This window comes from Salvelinus sp. IW2-2015, unplaced genomic scaffold (genome assembly GCF_002910315.2).
Source record: "Salvelinus sp. IW2-2015 unplaced genomic scaffold, ASM291031v2 Un_scaffold1858, whole genome shotgun sequence".
NCBI classification, from domain to species: Eukaryota; Metazoa; Chordata; class Actinopteri; order Salmoniformes; family Salmonidae; genus Salvelinus; species Salvelinus sp. IW2-2015.
This window is the reverse complement of record NW_019943223.1, coordinates 123,664-137,366: the sequence shown is the minus strand read 5'-3', so window position 1 is coordinate 137,366 and position 13,703 is coordinate 123,664. Positions and strand designations below refer to the sequence as shown.

At 46.9% G+C, this 13,703-nt stretch overlaps 1 protein-coding gene across 1 annotated transcript in view; it reads left to right on the top strand.

The window, feature by feature from the left end:
- LOC112072219 (SRC kinase signaling inhibitor 1) overlaps positions 1-13,703 on the top strand; it is an 86,014-nt gene that overhangs the window by 42,157 nt on the left and 30,154 nt on the right. Inside the window, 6 exon segments of the mRNA XM_070439700.1 lie at positions 994-1,192; positions 3,939-4,231; positions 6,699-7,582; positions 7,777-7,884; positions 9,622-9,749; positions 10,912-11,072. Coding sequence (XP_070295801.1) covers positions 994-1,192; positions 3,939-4,231; positions 6,699-7,582; positions 7,777-7,884; positions 9,622-9,749; positions 10,912-11,072 — 1,773 coding nt within the window.

The following is a 13,703-nucleotide window of genomic DNA, read 5'->3' as shown; positions in this document are numbered from 1 at the left end:
AGCGAGCACTGCTGGGAGTCAATGAGCACAGCACTCTGTGAAGCTGCGTCTCGCCTTCCTAAATACGAGATTAATGAGAGACTCGGAAAAAAACATGCTGAAGTCTTATTAAACCAGAACGAGGGATGAAACGACAGAAAGAGCAGAGGAGAAGTTGTTTTCTACTAGCGAGGGGCGCAGGCACTGTACTGTAATGTAACGCGGGCTCGATGTGTCTGGCTGGCTCTGCAATCCTAACAGTCGTCAGCGAGCATTCTGGGAGCTCATTAACGGAGTCTGGGAGCTGGAGGATGCCCGGTGGTGGGGATAGGGGAGCCAGTTCACTGAACAGAACACAGCAGCCTAGCAGAACACAGTCTAGTAGCAGTAGCAGCAGAGCAGCTGAGGAAGAAGAGATGCTGCCTGGGCCCAGGCCAGGTCTAGGCCAGTAGAATAAACGCAGAGTGACAGCCCTGATCTAGATCTACATGGCCTTGTCTAATCCAGACAGCCCTGGCCTGCACTCATTTAAGGTTGGCCAGAGGCCAGCAGGGCCCCAACCAATAGGGAGAGGATGCAGGTGTAGGGGGAGAGAGAACTTTACATAAGCGTTAAAACTTTAAAACAGGTCTCAGTGCCCACCAGGTTATTTTGTATCTTCCCCATTCCTACCTACAGGTCCTCAGTGGATCCCTAGTTCTGAAGGTGTTGTGTTCTGGACCTCTGCCTTGCTGTATCCCTCTGCTGTCAGCATTGGTGAACCAACAGGCACCGTCACATGATTCCATCCCACCCTATCAGAAAGAGGAAAGATGGCATCAGTTGTATGAATGTTGGTCCTGACATGCTGATACATTATGACAATCTTAATTGTGTTTGTTTGTCTTATAGTCTGTTTATTGTTWRTKWCCTCTTYCACGTTTCTCCGTACTCCTCTCTGTCAAATCCAYTCTTTCYGCCTCTCTCTCGCTCTYCTCTCCCCAAACAAACTCTCTCTCRCTTTCTCTCCTCCAGAGTCGTAGTCCGCGTCACTCCCAGTCCACCCAGTCTGGGCTAGCTGACCAGGCCGCTAAGCTGTCCTTTGCCTCGGCTGAGTCTCTGGCTGAGACCATGTCTGAGGCTGACATCCCCCTGGGGTTCAGCCGAACCAACCGCTTCCGCCAGAGTCTGCCCCTGTCCCGCTCAGCCAGCCAGAACAAGCTGCGCTCCCCAGGTGAGACCCAACACCCACACTGGAGCTGGCCATGACCCAGACAGTACAGAACCTATACATGATCACGTCTTAACCTTTACCAACTACTGCTACAGTAAGACTGTGCAGAGAATATACATGATCACGTCTTAACCTTTACCAACTACTGNACTGCTACAGTAAGACTGTGCAGAGAATATACATGATCACGTCTTAACCTTTACCAACTACTGCTACAGTAAGACTGTGCAGAGAATATACATGACATCAGTGGAAGCTCCTCAGTGGAAGCTCCTCAGTGGCGGAAGGGGAGGACCATTCTCCTCAGTGAATTCCACAAAAATAAAAAAGAGTCCTTTTTAGATAAACCTATAGTAAATATATTCACATGTCACCAAATAATTGATTAAAACACACTGTTTTGCAATGAATATCTACAGTAACCTCAACAGCACTCTGTAGGGTATCACCATGGTGTAGCCGGAGGACAGCTAGCTTCCGTCCTCCTCTGGGTACATTGACTTCAGTACAAAACCTATGAGTCTCATGGTTCTCACCCTCTTCCATTGACTTACACAGTAATTATGGCAACTTCCGGAGGACGTCCTTCAACCTATCAGAGCTCTTGCAGCCTGAACTGGCATGTTGTCCACCCAATCAAAGGATAAGAGAATTTATCTAGTACTGAAAGCATAAGCTACAGCTAGCTAGCACTGCAGTGCATAAAATGTGGTGAGTAACTGACTCAAAGAGAGAGAAAGAAAATTGTTTAACAGTTTTAAATTAATTAATTTCTTAAAATATTAAGGAGAAGCAAGAGAGAGAAAGAGAGGTGATGTTGAATTTTTTTGCCTGGTCACAAACAGCTGATGTGTTGTGCACTGAAGCCCACCAGCGAATGGGAAAAGGTGAGAGGACAGCTCGTAGATACGATAAGGAATTAACAAGCAAAGTGATCAAGCTGTTTACATGTGGCTGCTATGAAAGTGTGAAACTGTTTTTGCGTGTGATCAGGGGTGTATTCATTCCGCCAATTCCGTTGAAAAACATTTCTTAAAAGGAATCAATATGTAACGAAACGGGTATAAACATACCTGAATTTGTCCAATAGAAACTCATGATGGGTATAGGTCAAATTAAAGTATCATGTATTAGCCTAAACCTATCGCTGTTACATTGAACTGGGTGAATGGGAATATGAATGACAGTCCTCCAATATGCTGTAATAGAAATAAGGCCATGCTCATAAAATAAATGAACATCTTCCCTCATCTTAAACGTCACCGACTGCCACTGCATGACATAAACATGACCATGTAACAGCCTTTACCAGCTACATAGCTGAGGCAACATTTTCCTCATCCCAAAGCTTTTGTGGACTTCAACTTACTCATCTAATCAGAATGGCTTCATGCCATTTTCATATTAACATTCACCTAGTTTATCTGCTATCTTATCAAACCTTATCCACTTACATAGTAAATAATTAATCCCATTCCCAATTCCTTTCGCGTTTTGTGGTTATGCCTTATTTGAATTCACTATTCGATATGAATTATTGCGAAATGATTGAATCGTGATTACATTTGCATATTTTGTAGCCATTTCAGAAGCGTAAGTTATGCACTCCCGGCTGGGTGTTTATATCATGCACTAATCACACAGCTCCTGAGTTAGTCATGTAACCTACAGCCTGGTGTCTCTTCGCACCCTCAGATGAGTGTGATTATTCTCTGCCTGCCTGCCCTGTGGTACGTTAGTGCTTACATAACACTGGATCATGCACGCCTCAGATTACACATCGGGGGCACAACAACCATATACAGCCATACACTGCACTGTATTTCATTATTAGCACAGGGATAATATGTTCATAGACATTAAGTCATGATTCAAATCTTGACGTATTATTCATGTATTTCTGCTACAGAGTCATATTGAGTGAACTCAGTGATGGGGACAGCTTTACAGTGTGGACTACAGTATCATAAATGTGATCTCCGTGTTGGGACAGCTTTACAGTGTGGACTACAGTATCATAAGTGTGAACTCTGTGTTGGGACAGCTTTACAGTGTGGACTTCAGTATCATAAGTGTGAACTCAGCATTGGGACAGCTTTACAGTGTGGACTACAGTATCATAAGTGTGAACTCTGTGTTGGGACAGCTTTACAGTGTGGACTACAGTATCATAAGTGTGATCTCCGTGTTGGGACAGCTTTACAGTGTGGACTACAGTATCATAAGTGTGATCTCCGTGTTGGGACAGCTTTACAGTGTGGATGGATCAGACTTATAAACATTGGTGGGTGTAGGCGATGCTAAGCACGCAGGGAGAAACAGAGCGCCGTAAAACCAGTGACAGTGACGGATCATGAGCCCTTTGGAAGAGGAGTTTAGGCAGTGCTTTAGGAGAGTGGCACTCTCTCACTCCCACCTCCTCCTGTCTATTTATCAACCAGACCGTCCCTTCATCTACCTCTCTCTCCTTTTCATTTGACTTTCGTCACCCCTTCCTCGGTTGTTCTATTATCTCCTGCTCCACCTTCATCCTTGACTTTAAATTCTCTCTCTGTGACCTAGTGTGGTCAACACATCTACGGTGTCGGCATAGGTTCAAATCCGGCCTGCTGCCCTTTGACCTAACCGCTCTCTACCTTTCCCCACTGTCATAATCTCTCTCTAGCTGTTCAATAAATTTAGAAAAGATCTTAAAAATATATGATCAATTCTTTCCCCCTCTCTCTTTATCACTCTCCTTCTCCAGGCGTGCTGTTCCTGCAGTTTGGGGACGAGACGCGGCGGGTGCACATCACCCACGAGCTGAGCAGCCTGGACACGCTGCACGCCCTCATCGTGCACATGTTCCCCCAGAAGCTGACGGCGGGGATGCTCAAGTCCTCCAACACGGCCATCCTGATCAAGGACGAGGCGCGCAACGTCTTCTACGAGCTGGAGGACATCCGGGACATCCAGGACCGCAGCATCATCAAGATCTACCGCAAGGAGCCCATCTACGCCTCCTACCCCGCCACACACCTGGTCAACGGGGACCCGAGGGTGAGACAGGGAGGGGAGAGAAGGGTGAGGGAGGAGAGAGGGATGCTGAGGGAGGGGGAGCGGGTGGAGCTTGGTGGGCGTCTGATAGGGCGATAGGTGGATGGAGGGCTCTGGATTCTACTATAAATACTGATACTGTGACACTTCTGTTGGGCTTTGACCTTTGAAGGTGCAACAGCTCTTTTGTGTTTATGTTGCAACRGTAAGTTTGACAGGTTGTGGAGGCGTATGGGTTATTTCTCCAGATATTCCCGCTGGGCAGTACTTGTATCTTCAAAAGCACCATATGCTGCCTGGACACTAAACAACAATGTTTCCCACAGAGATGAGCTTGTTTCACCCCCTGTGCATGTCTCTGTTCTGGTTGAGTTGAAGGAACCTTGAAGTTCTTCTGTTTTCAGTCCCTACCATCTGTAATAGTCACACTACATTGAGGATGAATCAGCCATTACCTATGCAAATAATTTGAGTGTGTGTGTGGGGGGGGTGGGTCTCTGTCTCTGTCTGTGCGTATGAGTGTGTTTTCGTGTGTGCGTGCAGGCATACTAAAATCCCTGAATTGTGTATGGAGGAACACCAAAATATCCCAGATGAACTAGATTCAATTAAATCATAGAGAGTTCTTATTTCCAGGAGGGTAGATGATGCGGTAAAGCCAGGCCTTTGAAGAACATTCAAGTTGCTGGCTCTTGGCTGGCTCTTTGTTCTATGACAGTGTGTGTGTGAACTGCACACCCCCTCCTAGTTCAGCGCTGTGCTGGGGACTACCCTGCATGTTAACTAACATCTTGACATTGAACTGCTCCTGGGTGTACATTTTTGGGGTTGGATAGTTGGTTTTAACTGTGTTTTCAGGGTTTTATGTAAGTGTGTGTCCCGACTCCTGTGACAAGTGTGAGCTGTTGTGTGTAAATGTGTGAGTGTGTGTGTGTGTGTTGTGTGTGTGTGTGTGTGTGTGTGTGTGTGTGTGTTGTGTGTGTGTGGTGTGTGTGTGTGTGTGTGTGGGTGGTGTGTGTGTGTGTGTGTGTGTGTGTGTGTGTGTGTGTGTGTGTGTGTGTGTGTGTACGATGCCCTCCCTCTGCAATGGCTCTTATACACAGTCCTGTCCATCATCACTTTACAGTATAACTGTAGGGGATTAGGAGAAAGGAAAGAGGATATTTAAAAAAAGGTTGAGGAGACAAAGACACAGGGATGACTAGAGGGAAGGAGAAGTAAAGAGAGGAGATAACTACTGTAGGTTAGGAAAAACAAATAGGAGAGAATAATTACTGTAGGTTGAGGAAAGACAAACAGGAGAGAGAGATAATACTGTAGGTTGAGGGGAAGAACATAAAAACAGGAGAGAGAGATAATTACTGTAGGTTGAGGAAGACATAAACAGGAGAGAGAGATAATTACTGTAGGTTGAGAAAGAAACATAAAACAGGAGAGAGAGATAATTACTGTAGTTGAGGAAAGACATAAACAGAGAGAGAGATAATTACTGTAAGGTTGAGGAAAGACAAACAGAGAGAGAGAGATAATTACTGTAGATGTGAGAAATACATTAAACAGGAGAGAGAGAGGTAATTATTGTAGGTTGAGGAAGACATAACAGGAGAGAGATAATTACTGTGAGTAGAAAATACTAAACAGGAGAGAGAGATAATTATTGTAGGTTGAGGAAAGACATAAACAGGAGAGAGATAATTACTGTAGGTTGAGAAATACATAAACAGGAGAGAGAGATAATTACTGTAGGTTGAGGAAATACATAAACAGGAGAGAGAGATAATTACTGTAGGTTGTGGAAATACATAAACAGGAGAGAAAGAGGAATTGAAAAAGTGGGAGATGCAGAATTTAAAAGGATTAGACCACCCAGTCTGATAGGGCGATAGGTGGACCTGTGGTGGATGAGAAAATTCCTCACATTCATTCCAATGAACCAGGAGTGGGTTAGTCTCCTGTTTTCTCTCGCTTCTCTTCAATAGAGAGGAAATGGATATGTGCAGATATGGAGAAGTGTTGAATACCAGCTCTTTGTAATCCACTGGGTTTAGTTGGGCTGGTTAAATGGAGCTCAGTGGTTCTCCTGGACGAGTGGAAGGAGAAGAAAGAAACAATAAGGCTGGACTGGTTCCCTCTTTTAAGCTCTTTCATTTTCAGCCTTGGTAATTACACTGTAAGGTGACAATCAATACATGTAGGTAATCCCATATCCTATAAGCCTTACTGTACTCTTGGATAGAGCCATTACTATAGACTTGAATCACACGTGTTGATTGTGTGCTGGTATTTGATGTGAGCTTCTATAAAGATGCTGTGATTGCATTGATGAGCCCAGGCTGCCACAGACTGTCCATTGTCAGTGTGATTTCCTATCCTCTGATTGTCAGCCTGGCACAGAGGGGGAGCACAGCGTTTTCATCCACTAGTATCCATGGTAACCTACCCTCCACCCCCGCCCCTGATGTCGTTTCAGAGGGATCTGGTGTACACGTCCCGAGAGTCCTCCCCCACTCGCCGCCTCAACACCCTGCCCTCCTCCTCCGCCTCGCCCCCCTCCGGGTCCCCAGCCCGCTCCCGTCTGTCCTACAGTGGGGGTCGGCCTCCCTCCTTCGCCGGGCCGGGCAGTCACCCCCAGCTCCAACAACACTCCCAGCACCAGCAGCACCAGCAGCACCCCCAGCAGCACCAGCCCCAGCACTCCCACCACCCTGGAGCCGGCTCCCACCACGGGGGCCCCAACGCCGGCCTGTCCTCCTCCCCTAGCGCCATCYTGGAGCGCCGYGACGTCAAGCCCGACGRGGAGGTTTCTGGGAAGAACMTKATGCTGGTRAAGGAGGGGYTGTACGCYGACCCCTACAGCCTGGTACACGAGGGCCGCCTCAGCATCGCCTCCACACAGTCGCTGGCCGCCATCGGAGACCCCTTCRGCTTCCCCGTGTCYGGTGGGCTGTACCGCCGYGGCTCTGTGCGYTCCCTCAGCACCTACTCTGCTGCCRCCCTGCAGGGGGAGCTGGAGGACGCCCTGTACAAGCCTGGAGGTCCCCTCTACTCYGACTCCTACTCCTCAGCCACWCTGGGCATGGGCTWCCGCATGCCCCCCTCCTCCCCGCAGAAGATCCCTGATATGCAGCTGAGGGACAGGGGGGACTCGTACTCTAGCTCCCCCAGCCGAGCCTCCCCGGTCAGGCAGACCTTCCGCAAGGACTCAGTATCCTCTTCCGTGTTTGTGGAGAGCCCCAAGTCCAGGCCCAGTTCCAGCTCTGACCCTCTGTCCCTGCAGGCCGGGCCGGGAGGGGACGGGAGCAGGTTTGCGCCGGGATACAGCTCCCCACTCCCTGGAGAGACTTCTGAGTCCAGGTGAGTATGTGTGTGTGGTTTGAGATTTCATGCTTCCTCCATACAGTACGTGTATATTTTGCTAGGTGTTTTCTAGTGTATACTAGTATGTTTTGACATTACTGCGTGATGTGTGGGTCCACAAGCTTCTATGTTTGTGTGTGTGTGAGTGAACCTGACTGACCAGTGTGTGTTAACCTGCTGGCTTTCTCCAGGGATCGATTGGAGCGACTGGATCGTATGGAGGCCATGGAGAAACAGATAGCCAGTCTGACAGGCCTGGTTCAGAGTGTACTGACCAAAGCCCCCGACAGTGACAGCACGTAAGACCCCCTTAAGATCCCAAAAACGCAGAGACATTCATAGACGTACAGTTGGAGTCGGAAGTTTACATACAACTTAGCCAAATACATTTAAACTCAGTTTTTCACAATTTTCACAACATTTAATCCTAGTAAAACTTCCCTGTCTTAGGTCAGTTAGGATCACCACTTTATTTTAAGAATGTGACATGTCAGAATAATAGTAAAGGGAATGATTTATTTCAGCTTTTATTTCTATGGGATTGAGGTCAAGGCTTTGTGATGGCCACTCCAATACCTTGACTTTGTTGTCCTTAAGCCATTTTGCCACAACTTTGGAAGTATGCTTGGGGTCATTGTCCATTTGGAAGACCCATTTTCGACCAAGCTTTACCTTCCTGACTGATGTCTTGAGATGTTGCTTCAATATATCCACATCATTTTCTGTCCTCATGATGCCATCTATTTTATGAAGTGCACCAGTCCCTCCTGCAGCAAAGCACCCCCACAACATGATGCTGAAACCCCCGTGCTTCACGGTTGGGATGGTGTTCTTCGGCTTGCAAGGCTCTCCCTTTTTCCTCCAAACATAACGATGGTCATTATGGCCAAACAGTTCTATTTTTGATTCATCAGACCAGAGGACATTTCCCCAAAAAGTACGATCTTTGTCCCCATGTGCAAACCGTAGTCTGGCTTTTTTATGGTGGTTTTGGAGCAGTGGCTTCCTCCTTGCTGAGCAGCCTTTCAGGTTATGTCGATATAGGACTCGTTTTACTGTGGATATAGATACTTTTATACCTGTTTCCTCCAGCACCTTCACAAGGTCCTTTGCTGTTGTTCTGGGATTGATTTGCACTTCGCACCACAGTACGTTCATCTCTAGGAGACAGAACGCGTCTCCTTCCTGAGCGGTACCATGGTGTTTATACTTGCGGACTATTGTTTGTACAGATGAACGTGGTACCTTCAGGTATTTGGAAATTGCTCCCAAGGATGAACCAGACTTGTGGAGGTCTAAAAAAAAAATTCTGAGGTCTTGGCTGATTTCTTTTGATTTCAGGAAGGATGTCATGCAAAGATTCAGTGAGTTTGAAGGTAGGCCTTGAAATCCCGCCACAGGTATACCTCGAATTGACTCGAATTATGTCAATTAGCCTGTCAGAAGTTTCTTAAGCCATGACATCCTTTTCTGGAATTTTCCAAGCTGTTTAAAGGCACAGTCAACTTAGTGTATGTGAACTTCTGACCCACTGGAATTGTGATACAGTGAATTATAAGTGAAATAATCTGTCTGTAAACAATTGTTGTAAAAATTACTTGTGTCATGCACAAAGTAGATGTCCTAACCAACTTGCCAAAACTATAGTTTGTTAACAAGACATTTGTGGAGTGGTTGAAAAACAAGTTTTAATGACTCCAACCTAAGTCTATGTAAACTTCCGACTTCAACTGTATATACTACTACAGCAGTAGACCATGACAGGACGAGCACAGAAATACATGACTGGTCTCAGGATACTATATCGTTGTTTAATAGACCAGAATACGTTCAAGTACATTATTGCAGTATAGTAGTACTGTGCATGATTATATTACAGGTGTTGGCATTAGCACTGTAATTGGCTGGTAATAATGACCTTGCCCTGTGGACAGTATAAAGCACTCTGTAGTATAAGTACATAATGCGTAAGTATAGTACAGGTGTTGGCATTAGCACTGTAATTGCCTTGCCCTGTGGCCCTGGTTGATCCTCAGATGCGGCCTACTGCGTCTCTGCATGATGGCGGGCTGCCCTCCGGACCAGGGCTCGGAGTTCTCACGGCCCTTCCCTTTCTCTTCCAGCGAGAAGACCGAATCCAACAGCGACGGCTCCGCCACTGGAAGTGAGTACTACACGTAAAATTCTAGCCCAAACTACATTGAGGTGAATATAGTTTTAGTTTGATCTTGTAGTCCTGTCCTGCTAACCATTTACAATAGTTCAGGTTGAGCTTAGTTTTCGTGTCCATTTACCCACTGGGCCAGGCATAGATCAGTTATTTTAACAGATAAGATGGCTACTGGTCTTTAAACCTCAACAGACATAGATTGACATCTCCCTCAACCCGCAACCTAGATACAAACCCATCCCTCTGTCCCTGCTTCCTCTAATATCTCTCTCTTACTCTCACATTTCCTTCCCTTTCTTCTTCTGTTTTATTTCTCTATTCTCTCACTCACTCCCTCCCTCTCTCTCTCCATATCTCTTTCTTCTCCTGTTCCTAATGCCTCCGTTTAGCATGAGTGAGTCTACATAGACTAGCTGTTCAATGGCCAGACCATCAAAGGGCCAGCGAAAGGACACGCCTACCTTTAATGCCTCTCCTTGACATGAAATAACACCAGAAAATAAAGCTGTTAAATTAGCCATTTTTCTCTCAGCAATAGTCGATAGAGTAAGTGTCCAGGGGTCCTCATTTGCCTCTGGCAATGTAAACCTTGAAGATTACTCCCACTTTTCCTCCACTCTCTCTTCTCTCTCTTTTTCTTTGGTAACTGGCTCACTGCTCCTGTATTACAGCTGGACGGCTGAAGCGGAAAGGTAGTGTCACTCTTCTCCTCTTCTCTTCTATCTCTCCTCTCATCTCTCTGCCCCTGGGTGGGTGTCTGGTGTTGTCACATCTCTGATATTGGTGGTTGCGCTGTGTCCTTCTTCTCTTATGTACCTCTTTGGTTGCCCCCCCCCCCCCCCTCTCTGGTCTTTGTGTTGTTGTCCCTTCTGGGTCTTATTTGGATGTTCATCACAACTGAAGATTCAGTAAGGATATTCTCCTCGCATCCATCAACAGGCTTCTTCCTTCTGGTTCGTTTCAGTCTACCTCTGTCCAGGAACTGAGCTGAGATCCTTTACCTGTGCTCCCAAGACTGCGTGTGGAAGTGTGTGTGTGTGTGCGTGCATGCATGTATCTGCTGTTGGGTGTCAGATGTCTTTATACACACAGCATTGTAATTAACCCAGTTTCCTCTGACTTCCTCATAAGCTGTGTTCTGTCCTGTGATTGTCAGCTCTGACGCCATCGGCCCCGCTGGCTCTGATGCCCCCCCCTCCCTCCGGAGACAGCCAGGTCACCACCGTCACCCGGCTGCAGATGCAGCTTCACCTCCACGACCTGCAGCAGAACGCCACCGACCTGCGCAAACAACTCTCCCAGCTCCGCAAGATGCAGGTGAAAACGACTGGGCCTACTCTCAATGCATCTATTAGTACGGCTGTTTACACCAACACGCACGCGTGCAGGCACACAGGCACGTGCACACACTCACATACATACACACACACACACACACACACAATAATGAACAAGATGTCTTCTTCTACGACACATTTAGGTCATAGTATGCTTTGAGGATGTTTGCGGTGCGAGACATTGGAAGATTTGTAACTCGTAAGAGTTTGAAGCCGTGGTCCTTTAGACCCTAGCCTAGTGGATATCCCTGTGAAGATGGACGCAGCATCAGATAATGGAAAGAAATGAAACCATTCAACGTCTTCGCTGTGACTCCCTGCGGTACCATGGTTACAGGCTGAGGAGAGAAGACGTCTTCATTTCTTCTCCCACTGATCTGATGTGTTAGAGCAACCACTCCCCCCCCCCCCCCCCCCCCAGAGAGTTAAGACACAGACAGGGCCATTCTCTTCTCTCCTCAGCCTGTAACCATGGTACCGCAGGAGTCACAGGGCAAACGTTGAATGGTTTCATTTCTTTCCATTATCTGATGCTGCGTCCATCTTCACAGGATATCCACTAGGGTCTTAAGGACCACGGCTTCAAACTCTTCGTACCAACACATGCGACAACTTTAATCTTCCGTTGTCTCGCAAAGCCTACTATGACCTAAATGTGTTGTAGAAGAAGAGTAGGCTCAGTCGTTTTCACCTGCATCTTGCGAGCTGGAGAGTTGTTTGCGCAGGTCGGTGGCGTTCTGCTGCAGGTCGTGGAGGTGAAGCTGCATCTGCAGCCGGGTGACGGTGGTGACTGGCTGTCTCCGGAGGGAGGGGGGCATGGCAGAGCCAGCGGGCCGATGGCGTCAGAGCTGAAAATCACAGGACAGAACACAGCTTATGAGGAAGTCAGAGGAAACTGGTTAATTACAATGCTGTGTGTATAAAGACATCTGACACCCACACAGCAGATACATGCATGCACGCACACACACACACACTTCCACACGCAGTCTGGGAGCACAGTAAAGGATCTCAGCTCAGTTCCTGGACAGAGGTAGACTGAACGAACAGAGAGAGAGCCTGTTGATGGTGCGAGGAGAATATCCTTCTGAATCTCAGGTGTATGAACATCCAAATAGACCCAGAAGGCCAACAACACAAGACCAGAGACGGGGGGGGGGGGGGGGGGCAACCAAAGGGTACATAAGAGAAGAGACACACCACCACCAATATCAGAGATGTGACAACACCAGACACCCACCCGAGGGGCAGAGAGATGAGAAGGAGAGATAGAAGAGAAGAGGAGAAGAGTGACCACTACCTTTCCGCTTCAAGCCGTCCGCTGTTAATACAGGAGCAGTGAGCCAGTTACCAAAGAAAAAGAGAGAGAAGAGAGAGTGGAGGAAAAGTGGGAGTAATCCTTCAAGGTTTACATTGCCAGAGGCCAAATGAGGCACCCCTGGACACTTACCTCTATCGACTATTGCTGAGAGAACGAAATGGCTAATTTAACAGCTTTATTTTTTTGGTGTTATTCATGTCAAGGAAGAGGCATTAAAGGTAGGCGTGTCCTTTCGCTGGCCCTTTGATGGTCGGCCATTGAACAGCTAGGCTATGCTAGACTCACTCAATGCTAAACGGAGGCATTAGGAACAGGAGAAGAAAGATATGGAGAGAGAGAGGGAGGGAGTTGAGTGAGAGAATAGAGAAATAAAACAGCAAGAAGACAAGGAAGGAAATGTCGAGAGTTAAGAGAGAGATGAATTAGAGGGACAGCAGGGACAGAGGGATGGGTTTGTATCTAGTTGCGGGTTGATGGGCAGATGTCAATCTATGTCTGTTGGAGTTTAAAGACCAGTAGCCATCTTATCATTAAAATAACTGATCTATGCCTGGCCCAGTGCGGTAAATGGACACGAAAAACTAAGCTCAACCTGAACTATTGTAAATTGGTAGCAGGACAGGCTACTCAAGATCAAACTAAACCTATATTCACCCCTCAAGTAGTGTTTGGGCTAGAATTTTACTGTAGTACTCCACTTCCAGTGGCGGAGCCGTCGCTTTGATTCGGTCTTCTCGCTGGAAGAGAAAGGGAAGGGCCGTGAGAACTCCGAGCCCTGGTCCGGAGGGCAGCCCGCCATCATGCAGAGACGCAGTAGGCCGCATCTGAGGATCAACAGGCGCCACAGGCAAGCAATTACAGTGCTAATGCCAACACCTGGTACTATACTTACGCATTATGTTACTTATACTACAGAGTGCTTCTATACTGTCCACAGGGCAAGCGTCATTATTACCAGCCAATTTACAGTGCTTAATGCCAACACCGTAATATAATGCATGCACAGTACTTACTATACTGCAATAATGTACTTGAACGTATTCTGGTCTATTAAACAACCGATATAGTATCCTGAGACCACTCATGTATTTCTGTGCTCGTCCTTGCATGGTCTACTGCTGTAGTAGTATATACAGTTGAAGTCGGAAGTTTACATAGACTTAGGTTGGAGTCACTTAAAAACTTGTTTTTCAACCACTCCACAAATGTCTTGTTAACAAACTATAGTTTTGGCAAGTGGTTAGGACATCTACTTTGTGCATGACACAAGTAATTTATTACAAAACAATG